Source organism: Schistocerca gregaria, chromosome 6, assembly GCF_023897955.1.
Source record: "Schistocerca gregaria isolate iqSchGreg1 chromosome 6, iqSchGreg1.2, whole genome shotgun sequence".
Lineage (NCBI taxonomy): Eukaryota > Metazoa > Arthropoda > Insecta > Orthoptera > Acrididae > Schistocerca > Schistocerca gregaria.
The window spans coordinates 401,803,721-401,822,099 of NC_064925.1; the positions used below are offsets into that span (position 1 = coordinate 401,803,721).

The following is an 18,379-nucleotide window of genomic DNA, read 5'->3' on the forward strand; positions in this document are numbered from 1 at the left end:
GAATGCAACCACTATCTTTCAAATTACATCAATCAATAGGCCATACCACACTAGTCTTGCAAAACCATGTGAATCTGACTCAAAATTGCTTGCAATATCTCCCCTCCATCCATAAAATTCTCCTGCTCTGCAATCCCGAATTCCTGCATCCCATCTTTCACATTGGAACTCTTGCCATCATGGAAACAGCGTGGCAAGCACAATGCCCCCCTCAAGAAACTTCAACCATTTACTTCCTACTCCCACCTTGTACTACCACTAACCACCCCCTCTATGTAAGCCCCTAAGCATCCCACATTGCCTCTTACTCAACAAACCCTGATACTCAAACCTACTGCATTTACCATACACTAGCTCCCTACCACCACCACACATAACTCAACCCAAACAGTAATGAATCTTTCCTGAAAAAGCCATAGTCCCACAAAAGTATAAGTCCTTTGCAAGGGCCTTACCTTTTGCCCCACTCCCAAATTCAATCATGCTGACTTGTTACTGACCTTTCCTTTTCCCACCAATCAGACTCGACCCAAAACTGATACTGAATCATGCTCGACTCTGTTCACTCCATCGAATTGTGATCCACTCCACTACCACCAAATCACCCCCTGTTAGTATTCCAGAATTTCTTACCCTCAAATCTTGTCTCACCATCTTTCCGCAAACACCTCAACATGGAAAGCAATCTTACATCCATAGAGGGAAAAACAATCCACCACCTACCAACTAATTCTGACCTTATAATCCTGGTGACAAGGGCTCCACTACTGTTGTTTCTGAACCACAGGGATTAACTGCTGGAAGGACTGCCAGCTGTCAAGATTCATCCACCTACAACTCCTGTCACGGTGACCACATTCAAAATGCAATAGGATTCCTAGCTCCTCCTCAAATCCTTAGGTTCATCCCAGAACCTTTCCCTTGAGCCAACCTCACTCCAACACTCCCCGAGTGCTACATTTTACCTGCTTCCTGAAGTCCCTAAACCCAACCACCCTAGAGGCCCCATTGTGGCTGGTTACTGTGCTCCTATTGAGACAATCTCTGCTCTAGTTGGTGATACACCTTCAGCCTATTACCTGTAACCTACTGTACAGAAGACACCAAGTATTTCTTCTACAAATCACCATAGTTCCTTTTGCTTTACCACATGGCACCCTGCTCATAAGTGTTAGTGCCATCTTCGTCTCACAAACATCCCAATGCCCATGGAATTGCCACCATTGAATACTACTACTACTACTACTACAAAGCCCGACTGACTCCAAACCTACAACCTCCTTCCTGGCCACCATGAACAACGGCATCCTTAACCACCATTACTTCTCCTTTGAAGGCATCAACTACGAACAAATCAGTGGTACAGTAACGTGTGCCCACATAACATCACCCCACGCCAACCTACAAGTATTCACCCAAACGCAAGCCAACCTTTTTTCCCCGATTTTTGCAATCCGAAAATGTGGCTGCAGCTTAGTTTCATGAGCAAAGCCTAAGGAAGTTCTGAAAAATGTAACTAGAAGCTGCCTGTAAGTAGTTATTTTGCCACAGAAGCTGTTGTGTTAGTGTTTTGAGTATTTAATGTTAATTACTTTATGACGGGGGAATTAAAATTTAATATTGCTCATCTCTGAATTTAGCAGTTTTTCAAATGTTCATAGCAATGAAAATAAATACGTACACACACACACACACACACACACACACACACACACACACACACACACACACAATCAAACTGGACCTTTTTAAGAAACTTGCAAGTAGTTGGCAAACATGGTAAGTAAAGATTAACACTTCGATAGTTCCTGTTGTAGTCAAGCTATTTCTCTCTGCTATCAATATTCATGATGCGACAATAGTAAGTGTTTCACTGCCTTAATTTCATATTCATGAATAGAAATAAGTTCCACATTTGAACATGAGCACCCTTATGAATGAGCTTTCACGGAATCTTGTTACTTCTGTGAGATATTTCTACCATAACAGAAAATCAATACAAGTCATATTGTTCTCCGCTCCGCAGGGCACAAGCCTAGTTCCCCTCCTCCAGTTAACTTCATTTGTGTTTATTCCACTGACCTCTGGACCAATGAGAACAGGGCTCTTTACAACATTTGCAAACAGTACATCTGGATTTCACCCTCAGTTTCTGTCTACTTAAGCACTTTTGTGAAGTGCCAGGTTTTAGCCCATCATGAAGAATGTTCACCATACTGCAAGGCCGAAAAAGGAAGTTATTTCTCTCAATGAGAAAACATCAAATTGTGCTCCATGTCCATGATCCAGGATCGATGAGTTAACTCGAGACATTGAAAGGAACAACTTTTTGATTGTTCCAGAAATAAAAGTACATTTTTTGGGCAAAAAATGTGGCTGCTATTATGTGTTACAAGTTGTGTTGAATTATTTTGTGAGGGGGCAGTGACAGAAATGCTTACCGTGAGTGTAGAAATTACCCAAGTTGCTTGTCAGCAGAAAATCACAAATTTCAAATGAAGCCTAAAATTGAGTTGCCTGTTTTGTGAAACGTTGGTGATTTTCTCATCTTAAGCCCACTGCACAGAAGCTGCCGTCACAAAACTACATGGAAAAACTCTAATATCAGCGTTTCACAATCAGACTGCACACCAAAAATAATTATCTTCTTGGTCACACAGGTAATGTAGACAAAGTTCCGTTGTATTTTGATATGCCAACAAAATACACAGTAGAAGCAGAAGGGAACAAATATGTCAAGATGCTGCCCGCAGCTGGTGAAAAGCAGCGCATATCTGTCAAGCTCGCTTACACAGCCAGTTGTCACAAACTGCAACATTCATTGTTTTATAACACAAGACTTTATGTAAGTCTGATGTATTTCCAAAACACATTATTGTTTGTGCAAACCAAAAATGGCTGGTTCACAGAAGATATGGTATCAGATTGGATTAAACTTCTATGACAACTATGTCCTGGTGCCTTGTTAGGTTTTGCCAAACATGCTTGTACTAGATACATGTGCAGGTCATACTACTGTGACTGTAAAGAGAAGATTAGTAAAGGGTGGAATGGATTTGGTTGTAATTCCAGAAGGGATGATGTCAATTATAAAGCCATTACATGTTTGTTTAAACAAACCATTTACGGAAAAACTTAAAAATATGTACATGCAATGGCTAATGAAAGAAAATATGCAATTAATGCCTACAGGATGTGTTACGCATGCAATCTTGAGTGGATTGACCAATCTTGGGAAGGTATTCCAAATAAAACTGTCCAGTACGCATTTAAAAATGCTGTGTTTCTAATGCATTCGATGGTTAGAGGACAATGCTCTCTATGAAGAGAGAGTAGCGGCAAGGAAACAAGTGATGATGACAATCGTCTGAGTGATGGTTAAAACAGTACATGCATGTTTATGATAGTTCCATAAAATTTCTGTATTAACTTCTGCTTTTCTTTTACCAGTAATTTTCTTTGTAGATATGTGACAGTATCCCTCCAGCCAGTCAGTGAGCCTATGCTACTACTAACAAGAAGACATTGGTTTGCGCGCGCGCACGCGCGTACACACGTGTGTGTGTTTACACATGCATTTATGTGATAGTTATTCACATATTTTTGTTCTGTTATGGGCTTTAAATTTGTATTCTTGTTTGCCTCTTTATTGGGGTTTCTCCATAGCACGTGTCTGTCCGGTTTACCATAAGCCTTTGTGAGCCTCTTTCCCCATAGAGAGAGGAAAAAAAAGAGTAGTGCTCTCCTAGATGGTGAAAGAAGCTGATGACCTTCAGAGGCTTTATACTAGAATTTCACTGACCACAAAAGAAAACATGAAAAATCCCAGCTGTGTTCCAGAATACGGTCCAGCAAGACTTGCCCATGGCATCACTGCTCATGGCCCACACATTTGTAGTTTCTAATTATGCCCCCCTTGTATTTTAGACGGACACACCATACATAGTCGAACAACACAGACACATAAGAGACGCCGCAGGACAAAGATTCTCCAAAGTTATGACAATAACTACAGTTCACACTTGGTACAGGTCACTTGTGCTGGAAATGATAGTGTAGAAATGTTAAAGTATTCTAACAAAGTACCCAATCCAATCCTTCCAGAGGGGACACAAATCAGTGTCTTGAATATGTAGATTGCTCTTTGCCAAATTTACATCCCTTAAATCAAATGTGACACCCTGTCAAGCCAAAATGTAACTTTCTTGGATGAGAACACTACATTACTGAAAGAAAAAATACTTCAGAAGACATTCATGGGATATGGAAAGACTGACGTGTGAAACACGAGTAGCGGTACAATCTGTGAAAGTCTTATGACTCCAGCTGCCCTAGTTCCACTTGAAATATTTTGATAGGCATCATGAATTCTGACTTCTGTTACTGTCAGCAATGTAACAGCAATTTTAAGTGTGCAGCAGACTAATCTTAATTCCATGCAAATTATAGCAAAGCCTCAGTTAACCAGGTTCTGACCTGAAACTAAGATCATTCAAAACATCTTCAAAAATCACAAACCCAAAAATTAATATTTTACTGCATGGAAATAATTCAAGGTTAACAGTATTCTGAGCTATAGCTGATGGGGAGAGTGGGTGCCTGACCTTAAGTTGCTTCCTCAGCTACCAACTCACCAGTCAATCTGGCTACACTGACTACAACATTGCAGTGAAGTACTTTACTTCTGTTGCATGTTTATTACTGCACTATGTCGAATAAGCCGAAGTGGGTTGCAATTACTTTCATTGATAAATTAGTTGCTATAAAAGAAGTCGAGAAATAAAATTTATTGAAAACTGTTGTGGTTAATTATAGAGCTACAAGATATGTATTTGCAGTTGCAGATATAGACAACTATCAGCTGGATAATGGAATAACGACAATGGAAATTTGTGTCGGACCAGGACTCTAACCCTGATTTCTCACTTATTGCATGCATGTCTGAAGGAACATTGCATTGAACTTCTCAACACCACAGGCACTGCAATATGGCGGAAAGGGTGAAGCCTAAATTTCAAGAGAAAGCTGTGAAAAACCTTTGCAGAAAAACACTGAAAGCATTTGACTTGAAAAAGCAAGCAGGGCTCTATCTGGAAAAAAGGCTTGCCTTTCTGTGGCTCAACAATGCAAGAAAAAGCTAAAATGATACCTGGATGGTTAGACAGGTTTGAAACCAGATAAGGCATTTGGCAATTTAATGTATGTGGAGGAAAGTTATCTGTAGATCCAGATGCAATTGATATTTTGAAAGAGTTTGAAGATTACCAGCTGAGGCTACACAAGAGCCATATTTACAGTGTCGATGAAATGGATGATGATTTTCAGGTGATGCCCACAAGATTCTTAACTTCCTTATAAGAAATGTCTGCCTCAGGAGACAACATGGGAAAATGGAAAACTGTTCTTTTGGCATCAAACAATTCTGGCACATTTAGAGTGTGTATCAGAAAGTTTAGAAACATTAAATGTTGAAGGATATTCCCAAAATACATTACCAGCTTTTTACAAAACCCAAAAAACACCTTGAATGTGTTGCTAACTATTGGTTGAATGTTTTAGTGATCAGTTCTACAGAAAGTTAAGTTTTTACCTAAAAAAGGTCTTCCTAAAAAAGCAAATATTAAATGACTGTGCACCTGCATATCCTTGTGAGTTAAATAGTGTTGATTTGTTGTGTGTTTCCTTCCCCCAAATGTTACCAGTCTAATTCAGCCACTGGATCAAGGCACAATAGTAAAATTTAATCTGCACTACCATGAGCGGTGTATGAGAAACCCCCTGCAAGATGTCGACATGCAAAACAAAAATGTGAATCAAGTGTTGAATGCAGTAAAAATATGTAACATGTACAGTAGTTCACTGGTTTGCCCAAGCATGGAATAATGTGAAAGCAGAAACTCTTCAAGGGGTAAGGGAAAACTGTATGACACATTTAAAGGAGAGGACTTAGAAAAATTTCGAAGACATGACAGAAATAGTAAAAAGAATTCCTGATCGCAAAGACTTAGATACATGCAAAGTTGATGAATGGATTGTTGTGGACGATTCGCAAGAAATCATGAATCAAGAAATAGCAAACAGTATTTCTCCTTCGAAACCTTTCAAAAGTACATATTGTAATATTATAAAACAAAATAATGTAGCACTTATAAGATGTTCACGGCAGAACTGAAAAAACTGCTACCCCACATGGCTTCCTCACCTCCCCTTTAGTTTGGTTAACAGCAGTTGTACTGTGCAACAAGTATTTTTTTTTTTTCAGTTCTCATTTCTAGGGTGCAGCTTGCATCCAAGGTAGGCTTACATTTGAGTCAATATTATATTCATGGGTGATGTAGAGGGATCCTTCCTAACCACCAGAATCCAAACCCCTCACTGGTTCAGATTCATTAATGACATCTTCGTGATATGGACCAAGACTGAGGACACCATATCCATGTTCCTACAGATCATCATCACCACCACCACCACCACCACCACCACCACCACCACCACCTCCTCCTCCTCCTCCTCCTCCTCCTCCTCCTCCTCCTCCTCCTCCCCTCCCCCCCCCCCCTCCCCCCATTTGCCTCACCTGGTGCTCCTCAACCCAACAAGCCACCTTCCTCGATGTTGACGTCAACCTCACAGATGGTTACATCAGTACCTCTGTCCATATTAAACCTACATACCATCAGACACACACATACTGCAATAGCTGCCAACCATTCAATTCCAAGTAGGCCCTCACATACATCTAGCCACCTGACGGTGTCGCATCTGCAGTGATAAGCAGTCCCTCTTGAAATATACCAAGGGTCTCAAGGGAGCCTTCAGACTGAAATCATCCCCCCAAACTCATACAGAAACAGACTCCCGTGTCTCATGTGCCTTGTCTCTCCAGTCATCTCCCACAAACCAATCATCTGGCCATAAAGGAGCACTCACTTTATGAGTCAGCATCACCCGGATTGGAGCAACTGAAGCACATTTCTGTCAGGGTTTCGGCTGTCTCTCGTCGTACACTGAAATGAGGAATAGACAAATGGTTTAACAAGCTGTCAAATTCCATAAATGGCTTAACAAGCTGTCAAATTCCATAAATGGCCAAGAGAGAGCTGGACCACATAGTTGTTGCACGTGCTGCCCAACACAATGTGTTTCAACGGTTGCTATGCACCCTGTGCCATCTGGATCCCTCCTACCAACACCAGTTTTTTGGAAGTGGACAGGTGGGAACTACTCCTGCAATATATCCTACACTCCAGTAACCTCTGACCTGAACCTTCACTAGTCCCTGTCCTCCACTTACCTATCCCCTTCCCTGCTCCCACTCAAGCCTTCTATTCCATCCACTGATCCTTTTACCCTCTTCTACAGTCTTCCTCTTCCACTCTCCTTCATCCCCCTCCCAAAACCATCCAACTGCACCCAGCAGTCCTACCCTGTCCAAACACACATCCCCGCACACTCCCACAAGCTGCCCTACAGCTTCCCCCACCCCACACTGCCAACCCAACTCTCTACCATCCACACCAGATTGCTGCTGCCATTTGGCCACATGGACAGAGACTGTGTGTGTGTGTGTGTGTGTGTGTGTGTGTGTGTGTGTGTGTGTGTGTGTGTGTGTGTGTATGGGCACGCGCACCTGTGACTCATGTTCTCTAAATGGTGAATAGCAACCTACCCTTTTCAGAGAAAAACAAAAGCAGCAATAATGTGTCAAATGCTGTGTATTGCAACAGTCATTATGATTTCTCCGGAATGTGATTTTCACTCTACAACGGGGGGTGTGCTGGTATGTAATTTCCTGGCAGGTTAAAACTGTGTGCCGGACCGAGACTAACTCGGAACCTTTGCCTTTCGTGGGCAAGTGCTCTGCTAAGTGAGCTACCCAAGCACGACTCACAACCCATCCTCACAGCTTCAATTATGCCAGTACCTTGTCTTCTACATTCCAAACTTCACAGAAGCTCTTCTGCAAATCTTGCAGAACTAGCACTCCTGGATAAAGGATATTGTGGAGACCTGGCTTGGCCACAGCCTGAGGGATGTTTCGAGAGCTTCGCAGAAGAGCTTCTGTCAAGTTTGGAATGCAGGAGACGAGGTACTTGCAGAATTGAAGCTGTGAGGACGGGCTGCGACTTGTTCTTGGGTAGCTCACTTGGTAGAGCACATGCCTGCGAAAGACAAAGGTCCCGAGTTCAAGTCTCGGTCTGGCACACAGTTTTAATCTACCAGGAAATTTCATTAGATTTCTCTTTACGTGGAGTGCACTAGACCAAAAACAGCTAGACATACAGCTCACATGAAGGTAACTATTACTGTTGTTGCACTCCGATGTAATTCTGCGAAGTGCCCCAAATAACCATAATGCCTGTATCATGCAGTGTAGGCAGCTGTGAGGGTGCCATATACACCACACCAAGTCCTTTTGCGACCAGATTAACATTTGATGGGCACTGCAGTTTTAACAATTTGCATTCCTCCATTCAAGCATGAATATGTGGTTTTCTTTTTTTTCTGTCATGAGCTGTGGAGCTATGTGGAGTAATATCAATAGGAGCTATGAAAATAATGTAGATGTGTAAAGTGGAAAAATGTGATGAAAGTAAAGGAAAATAATCAACGATAAGTGTAAAGAGTCTGTTATAGGAAGTTGTTTAAAAGGAACACTGTGATTCAAATAAGCCACATAATTAACGTCAACAATAGCTCATCAACAGCAAGAACACTTGTTGTATGTGTTGTTTACACTAAATCCCAAGCATTTACTGGTACATATTTGAAACCACTTGGGAATCATCAAGCAAGAAACTGTCCATAAACGTTGTAAACGAAGAACGGAGGATTTTTCTTCACCCAATGGATGTTCGAGAAAAATTTGCCATTTCCATAATAACTCAATGCTGTGTTCTTCAAAATAATGTGCCAGAAAGAGAGGGCTATAAATTCAAAGGCACAATGTATATCTCTCCAGAAATGGAAATTCCCACATTCAACAAGCTGTCGAAAGTAGTCATGAAATATTTTTTTTCAGGATGCAAGCAAGGTCGGAGGTTCAACAAGTGCGCAGAGACTGAAGGCAGCCACATGCGTTGTCCAAGAGGCAACCTGCTCACAACTGGCAGCACAGAGCCATGAAATCTCAGCTGCCCAGTTGCTCTGACTAAAATGTATGTCATCTTTTATTAGCTGCCACAGATGGCCTGCCTAGTGCTTTACAGCTTTAACTACTGACCTGGGCCCCTTCAACTGTCTCTGTACATGCCAATGTGTCTCCCTCTCCCACTGCTAACCCACTGCTAACATGGCACATGAACTCTACAAAAGCCACTGACAAAGAATGCAGCCAATAAAAAACTCAATAGACAAGACTTTTTCTTAGAGAGCTAAAACTATAGGATATGCGCATCTCCTTGATATAACTACAGAACTCATGATTGTAGTGGTACAAAATGAGGGACCCAAGCAATAACTTAGTGGTTCCTAATGGCTAACATCACCACCAAACAAAAAAATCTAAAGTCTCTCATAATGTTTATGGAATGATGCTGGACATCCAAAGTCATCCAAAGTGTTTTAGGATTAATTCTGAGTAGGCTTTCCATACAAAATGGACATTAGATATCTGTCTATGGTATTACATAGAGCTTTGAATTCAAAAAATTCAGAAGGGACAATGGCTGCAAGTATATAAAAGAGTTCATAATACTATAGCACACTTGCAGCTTGTATGTCCTGAAAGTGTCAGGAGACAACTGGAAGACTTTTTCACCTTTCTACACCAACTGCAATTATAGCAAAGTATTACCCACAATTTAAAGATAAGTAGGTCACGCCTCTATTACTGTCCATGATAAAGAGAGGATTACAACCAACTTCAGACATGTAGTAGCCACAGAAATGTCTAAGAAATCAGGTCACGAGTTTCAAATGACATTATGACGTAAAGATTTTATTTGTAATATGATTTGAAAAGTGGAGTTAAAGTGGAATTACAACAAATTAACTGACAAAAACTACAGCAGAACTGATGATTTCTCAATTTTTGTTGAAGACTGTAAACAACGTCATACGTCGAAGTCATGATTAACCCTGGAGTGGGTGAATGGATACGCCTGTCACCCAGTGGTTTTACATTGTGATTATTTCTGTTACATTTAAAGTTACAGCATTCACTCACTCAGTACCATTCCCAAATGCATGCATTGTTGAAGATCCGTTAACAGCTAATGTCAGTTGGACAGCTAAACACAGAGCAGCAGGACAATGAAGTTGAGTTGGGGTACAATTGTCCACCACATGCCTGTCTACGTAACAATTTCTTATGTGGGTGTTTTCTTTTTTTTAACATTTTTCACACTAAATTCATTGGAAGTACAATATTAAATTTTTTTATTAATCTTAATAAAATATCTACGTTAACTAAAGTGATTACTTGTGCAGCCTTCAACACATACTGTAATTTACAGAAACTGATAATCATAAACATGTTTTTATTTTAGTAATGTCAGATCTAAACAAAACAAGTTGATGTGTCTTCCGACCCTGAAGTGTGGATGAGGTGGCTCAATGAAGATGGAGAGAGCGATGAAAATGACGTATTTGATTCTGAAGAGTCTGATTCAAATGAAGATGATCTACTAATGGAAAGCAATCATGATACTGAAACTGAACAATCTGCAGATGAATACAATAATAAGAAAGGTAAGTCTACTACTTCCTATTATCTTAAGAAGGGCAGTAAAACAAAATGGTTTATGTCTTTTCCTAAAAGAAATATGAGAACAAGCTCAGAGAATATAACAACTCATCTACCTGGCCTCAAGATGCAAGCATCAGCAATACTTTCTGAAGATAAGTTATTAGATCTTTTCTTAGACAACTGTTTTCAAAATTATAGTTAGCTGCACAAATATTTATGTAAGAAATTTGAAAAGCAAATTTCAGAGACAGAGATGATAGACTCACTGATGAGACTGAAATAAGAGCACTTTTTGGCATACTCTACCTAATAGGAACCCTAAGAAGTTTTTTCTAAACACTAGCATGTTCTGGGATAACTCTAGAGGAAATGTCTTAGAATTCTGTTACCTAACTATGAGTGAAAAAAAATTTAAACTACTTCTGCAATGTTTATATTTTGATGATGTAAGGAAGACATTGAGACCATTGTTCATAATTTTTCAAAACACTTTGTTGCAAGTGAATATTTGACTGTCAACGAACAGTTACTTTCTTCTTGAGAAAAATACCAATTCAGACAGTACCTTCCTAAAAAGCCCACCAAATACAGCATTGAGATATTTGCTTTGGTAGATGCGAAAACTGCCTATACTTTCAACTTAGAAACTTAAGCTGGCACTCAGTAAGAGGGTCTTTTCAAGCACAGTAATTCTCCTACAGATGTAGTACTGAGCTTAGTGGAACCTGTCAGCAGGACTCACTGTAAATTACTGGTGACAACTGGTTCACCAGTGTACCACTGGCTAAGAAGCTACTAGAAGACAAGGGACTAATGTACGTTGGAACACTCTGGAAAAACAAGAAGGAAATTCCCAGGAGTTTTTACCTAATTAGCAAAGCCCTCAATATTCTTTTTTATTTGGCTTCCAAGAGAATTTCACACTAGTTTCATACTGCCATAAAGTTACTCAAGCTGTTCTCTTGATATCTACATTACATCATGATGATACCATTGATAAAGACACAAGAGATTCATTAAAACAAGAAATTGTAACTTTTTACAGTATGACAGATAGGAGTTGATTTACTTGATCAACTAATTTAAAAAAAAGTGTCATGAAACACTCATATGCGGTCTATGGTTGTTTTCTGTAATTTCCGTAATGTTTCTGCCATGAACGCACTGCGCATATAGCAAGCAAATTCTAGAATACCAAAATCATTTAAAAGAATGGAGTTTCTACAGAGGTTGGCCTGGGAAATGATGAAACCTCAAATTCAGTACAGATCAGCTGTCCCTCAAATTCCCATTGAATTACGGCAGCTGGGCATAAATTCAACAGTTACACCACAAGACAATCTCAGACAAGTTTCCAAAGGACGTTGCTGCAAGTGTGGAAGACAGAAAGCCAAGTCAACTAGAAAATGGTGTCAAATGTAAAAGGTGGATGTGTTTGCCTCATTTGCGTATCGTATGTGTTAACTGTCTCTGAAATAAACTATTGAAATATTTTTTTGGAAATTTGTGTTTTATTTCCACCCCTATACATTTACAAACATAAAAACAGCAACTAAAGAAAATTTGATAATCATTTCAATGAGTAATTAATAAACACAAATGTGGGGACAGAGTCCCAAACGCACCTAACCCCGTAATGATACAGCACGCGCCTACTGCAGAGTTGAAGACAAATTCAGAAGTGCATTGCACATGTAGAGCACATTTTCTTTAGTCACAAGGGTAAATCTCTGTAAATCAACTAAAGTTTCTCCTGAGACATTGCAAAAGAACTGTCCTGAAAACTAATTTAAAAGAAATGAAAAGTCAATTCATTTAATAAATTACAAATGAATTGGAGCAACAAATGCAACTCGATTTTAAATTTATCAATTATTCTATACACTTTTATTCACAGATGACAATTAAGTGTTTTTGTTCATGCAAGTGAATAATGTTTTGAATAATATTTGTTATTTACGAATAATAAGCCTGGTGATAAAGCACACTGCACATGAAATTTGCATGACTAAACAAGGCCTCTTGCAACTGTGCCAGCCGTACGGCTGGTGTACATGCACTCACGAGGCTGAGATCAGAATCGGTATTCTTCGGCAACTTTTGCCAGTATTCGCAAAGCACATTCATGCTGTCACTCACACACTCAGGTACATACAAGCCACATGGATAGGCCATGCAGTTACAAGGCCCTAATGTGTACTACACAGGACTCATACTAGTATTCCACACAAAATTATCAAGTTACGATTTCTGGCAATAAACGGATACTTGTTTTTAAAATACAGGAAAATAGAACAAAGATTAGGGCATCCACAATGTAGGACTGTATTGGCAGATAAAGTTAAAAGATGCACAGAAAAATCTTCCAAGGGCAGTGAAAATAGGAGAATCATGTGATAAATGTGGTAAATCAGGCAAGAACTACTAAGAAACATTCACAATGGGGTGATGAAAAATAGAAAATACTGTTTTAGATAACTGATGCACAACCAATACCACTGTTTTCTAATGAAACTGGCAGGAAAAAATGATTTTAATGTATCATTCCCCTGTCAGCCCCAGTCCAACTGTCAGACTTCTGGTAGCTTCTAAGAAGGTGGTACTCTTCAGTCACAAATAACACTACTGGATTCAGAAGAAAGAACAGCCAACAAAATTAGTGGAAACTTCTCAAAGCACAGATGAAAAGTCAAAAATAACAGGGAGGGGGTGTAAACAGTGCAGCATCTATCACACAGAAAGACATATGAACATTGTGAATTTTAAATACTACAAACAAAAAGGTATACAGCAGCATGTCGTAAAAACATTAAGAGAGGATTGCCAAGATGAATATGCAACCTCTCACACAAAACCAGGGACCGGAATATAGAAGATTTATAGGGAATTACTTTGTGTGCAGTTATTCAAGATATAATAGAAGGAAGGAATTCTACGACAAAGTCTAAAGAAAAATGTTGGACACGAATCACAAGCTTGAGCCGGATAAGGAACAGAAAATCATCCACACGGTGTGAAACAATAATTCTGGCATTAGCTGAAGTGATTTGAAAACACTATATAATTTAAATCTACTGAACAGGCAGCAATTTGAACCCTGCTTGTCCTGCATATAAGCCCATCGTTTTAACTACTGCACCATCTAGCTCCATCAGACAAAGGCAGATACATTGCAGAGTGAAGTTTGTTCTAGCTAATGTAACTTAAACCTTGCACAGCAGAATGAAAATCTGATGTGAGTAACCTTACCATTTCTTCCTCTCTCTGCTAAATTTAACGTTCTTCACCAAATGCAGTAAGGTCATCCAAAACTATGTAATATATTCTGTCTTTGCTTCTTCCTCCTCAATTTATCACATGAAATCCCCACTCCTCCCCCCTCCCCCCATTTTCTCTACACCCTCAGTTTATGACTGTAGCCCAATTTCAACCATGCTGTAAACCCATTAAACGAGAATGTAGGAAATCTGCTGTACAACAGTAGATGGTGCAGTAAGTCTAACCATCTACTAGACTTAGAATTTAATAAATTACTCCAGCCATGGCACTGACATGAAATCCATCAGCCATGGCCTGGAAAGACAAGTACTGTTGTCTTTATGAAGTGACTGATGCTAATAATATGATTACAAAGAAGTAAAGTTTTGTTATCCAACAAATTGGAAATTTTCACAGCAGCCACTGAGATTACTTTTTTACACCTTATTATCTTCAGACTTTAATTTATACATTTTATAACTTGCCATGCAAGATCTGCTCAGTTCTTAACCGAATAAGAACCAGCACTGGCAGCTGTTCTGATTGTCTGCATAAGTGGAAGAAAATCACTTTTCCAAGTTGTGACTGCAGTGCTGAAAAGCACTGTCCAGCACACAGTTCAAGAATGTCCTCAGAGTTTTCCGTGTCAATCCAACAAATATTATGGTGATGAGAGGGCTCAATACACTACATTTGCAGTCTAAATTTTATTTAGCAACTTGAAACAATTATAAATATTAATTTTTAGTGACACATTAAATAAAACAATTAAATGCACATTTAAAAAACAATATATAAAATAGTGTTTCATAAACTCACCATCCTCAGTAATTCTTCAGCTGCTTCTAACAGAGCTCCTGAAAGAATAATTACAAAATTGGTGCCATCTCCAACTTCTTGCTCCTGCATTTGTGAAGCAAGTATCATTAATTTAGCAGCTGGATGCTCCACTTCCAACTCCCTTATTATTGTAGCTGCATCATTTGTAACAAATAGTTTTTCTATGTGATTTATCACCATCTTATTCATTCCATTTGGCCCATATGCAGTTCTTACTGTTTGTGAGAACTGTTTGCATGCATTTATGTTTCGATAAACAGCTTCTTCCAGACCAGAAAAATACTGAAAATTGAGGAAAAAGGTTAACCAAAGCTGATCAAATAAATTCAATAGAAAGTTAAGACAAACTTTGATAGCTCCATGTGTAGCTCTGGCACCATAGATCATTATTTCTTACCAAAAAGATACTGCATAAAACTGATATAAATCTTAAGAATATGACAACAACATAAAGACTGTCACGACATAACGAATTTACAGAAGGACTTACAGTAATTCACACTTCTAATGAAAAAGATAATGAAACCAATGAAAAAAGAATTATGACCCACATCAGTTAATCAGAAACAATTGTTATCAAGAAATTACACGAACCATTGAATTAAGAGACTATTTAGAAGAACTGATACAAATTGTCACACAAGAAGCTGAAAATTCAGCCCATTTAAAATTCATGTAAAAGACCTGTCTGGCAGACTTCAAAAGAGAAGACATGAAGTATGTTAAAATTTCGAACATAAAACAGAAGCAAATTTATTATCAAAAATATCACAAAAATTCATACAAATTATCAGATGAATTACAAGAGAATATCAAGAAAAAATGGTTCAAATGGCTTTGAGCACTATGGGACTTAACTGCTGAGGTCATCAGTCCCCTAGAATTTAGAACTAATTAAACCTCACTAACCTAAGGACATCACACACATCCATGCCCGAGGCAGGATTCGAACCTGCAACCGTAGCGGTCGCACTGTTCTAGACTGTAGCGCCTAGAACCGCTTGGCCACCCCGGCCGGCGTCAAGAAAAAACTCATTATTTCAATAAAAGAAAACTATCACAAAAACTATTGCTTTTGTAAACCTTTAGTAGACAATTACAAGAAACAAGCTCCCATGGTTAACTCTTTGTAGGTTAGGTATCATAGTACTTAACAACATATGTAAACCTAATATAAAAACCAAAGATGCTGTTAACTTACCAAACTAGAAAGCGATGGTATGTTGATACAATGAAAACACACACAAATTTCAAGCTTTCGCAACCCAAGGTTGCTTCATCAGGAAAGAGAGGGACAGACAAAAGGATGTAGGTTTTAAGGTAGAGGGTATGGAGTCATTCCAATCCCGGGAGCAGAAAGACTTACCTTAGGGGTAAAAAGGACAAGTACACACACACACACACACACACACACACACACACACACACGTCCATCCGCACATATGTATGTGTGTGGGGAGGGGGGAGCGGGGGGGGGGGGGGGGGCCACGAGTGTATACCAGTCCTTTTTTCCCCTAAGGCCAGTCTTTCCACTCCCGGGATTGGAATGACTCCTTACTCTCTCCCTTAAAACCCACATCCTTGATATTTGTGTATATATTTGTGTGTTGTTCATTGTGTCTATCAACATACCATCGCTTCCTCGTTTGGTAAGTTAACAGCAACTTTGTTTTTATATATATTTACACACACGCTCACACACATGTCCATCCGCACATATGTATGTGTGTGGGGAGGGGGGAGCGGGGGGGGGGGGGGGGGGGCACGAGTGTATACCAGTCCTTTTTTCCCCTAAGGCCAGTCTTTCCACTCCCGGGATTGGAATGACTCCTTACTCTCTCCCTTAAAACCCACATCCTTGAAATTTGTGTATATATTTGTGTGTTGTTCATTGTGTCTATCAACATACCATCGCTTCCTCGTTTGGTAAGTTAACAGCAACTTTGTTTTTTATATATATTTTCCCACGTGGAATGTTTCCCTCTATCATATTAATATAAAAAGTTACCCGACAAGTGGCAGCAGGGGGGGGGGGGGGGGGGGGGATGTAGAAATGTACAAGCTTTTTGGAACCAGGGGCTCCTCTGACTGGCAGAAGAGTTGAAGGAAAAGGAAGAGAGGAGGAGGAGGAGGAGGAGGAGGAGGAGGAGGAGGACTGGTGAGGGTTACAGGAAAGCTGCCCGGAACTCTAGGTCACGTGAGACTTACTGGACAGAATGAGATGGAAAGATAGCTTTGTTGGTACTTTCACCAGACAAGATTTGAAATAGCATAACATAAGCAAGAAAGAGTGCATTCTATGATAGGTGAGAGGTGGGGTAAGGAGGGGGGGGGGGGGGCAGGGTGGAAGAGCGGGTAACACGTTGCAAATAAAGTAAAAGGGAGCAAAGTAATGGAATAGTTACTGAAAAGAAACGCACACTGTTGTGGCTGGATGATCACTGGAAGAGAAAGGACGAACTAGACATTCTGCAACACAGTGAAATCTCCAACCTAAAAGATTAGCCTGGTTGCAAGACCATACGACTAAGACTATCACACTTGTCTCATCATCAGGTAAAAGAGAGATCGGGTCCTTACCTATATCTGCTACTGCTAGTGTATCACAATATAAATTGCATTCAATTAAAATGTGGTGCACAGTGAGTTGCACACCACAAGCACCACAGACAGGGGTAGGAGGCCATGTGTGAGGCAACAGTGCCCAATTTGGAGGTGGGTCAGTGACACTTCAGTCTGCAGAGTGATCAGCAGGAGGATTGCCACTGCCGGATTACTGGCATTAACAACTGCAGGTTATTGTCTGTCATTGCCAACCAATACTCCTCACACAACTGCAAGGATCTCTAACTCACCAGTGAAATGAGAGCTTTCATAAGAAAAGAATATCATGTCAAATAACATTCTGCTCAAGTCTACTTGGCAGTTTGGTCTGCCTGTTCATTTCCCTAAATTCCGACATGGCCTTGTACCCAGCACAACAATATCAGCCATCTCCTGCTGTTGAAGAAAGTACAGTTGGTCATGCATGAGTGGACCATATTCTCTCCCAGATATATCTGCCACAATAACTATAGGGCAGTGAGGGAACTGAAGCAGATGAGAAACTGTTTACTCCAGTGGCTTCAAGATTGCATTGAGCTCCATAGTAAGTGCAGTATATTCACAGAGAAGGTGAATCCTTGGAAAAAACCAATGAATGTCCTATGGAGTCCACCTGATTCGAGCCACAACTTTAAAACTGTAATGCCCAACTAAAATGTTAAAAAACAGTAGCAAATGCAAAATCAGGTATGTGATCCTCCTTATAATTCATCAATTTAAAAATAATGGGCCTCTATTAAAGCCAATGTGGGGGACCTGCTCCAACCTTTAAGTACAGCTTTAAAAGCAGCCACCCACCATCTTTAAAAAGCAATCTTTCGCCCGAATCTCACACCACTTCATTGCTTGTTGTTGTGAAAATCCTTTCCACTGGTGGCTGAGCAACGGGATGGTGTGCAGGTGTGGACAGTGTTTTATAGGCCTCTTGCACCATAAGGAGACCTCACTTGTTGTGAATGGTGGCTCACCACCCTCAGTAGAGAGGCTCCA

At 39.9% G+C, this 18,379-nt stretch overlaps 1 protein-coding gene across 1 annotated transcript in view; it reads right to left on the minus strand.

Moving 5' to 3' along the window:
* Positions 1-18,379, minus strand: part of LOC126277995 (T-complex protein 1 subunit theta) — a 90,758-nt gene that overhangs the window by 41,800 nt on the left and 30,579 nt on the right. The window contains exon 2 of the mRNA XM_049977669.1: positions 14,765-15,067. Coding sequence (XP_049833626.1) covers positions 14,765-15,067 — 303 coding nt within the window. The remainder of the gene's footprint in view (positions 1-14,764; positions 15,068-18,379) is intronic.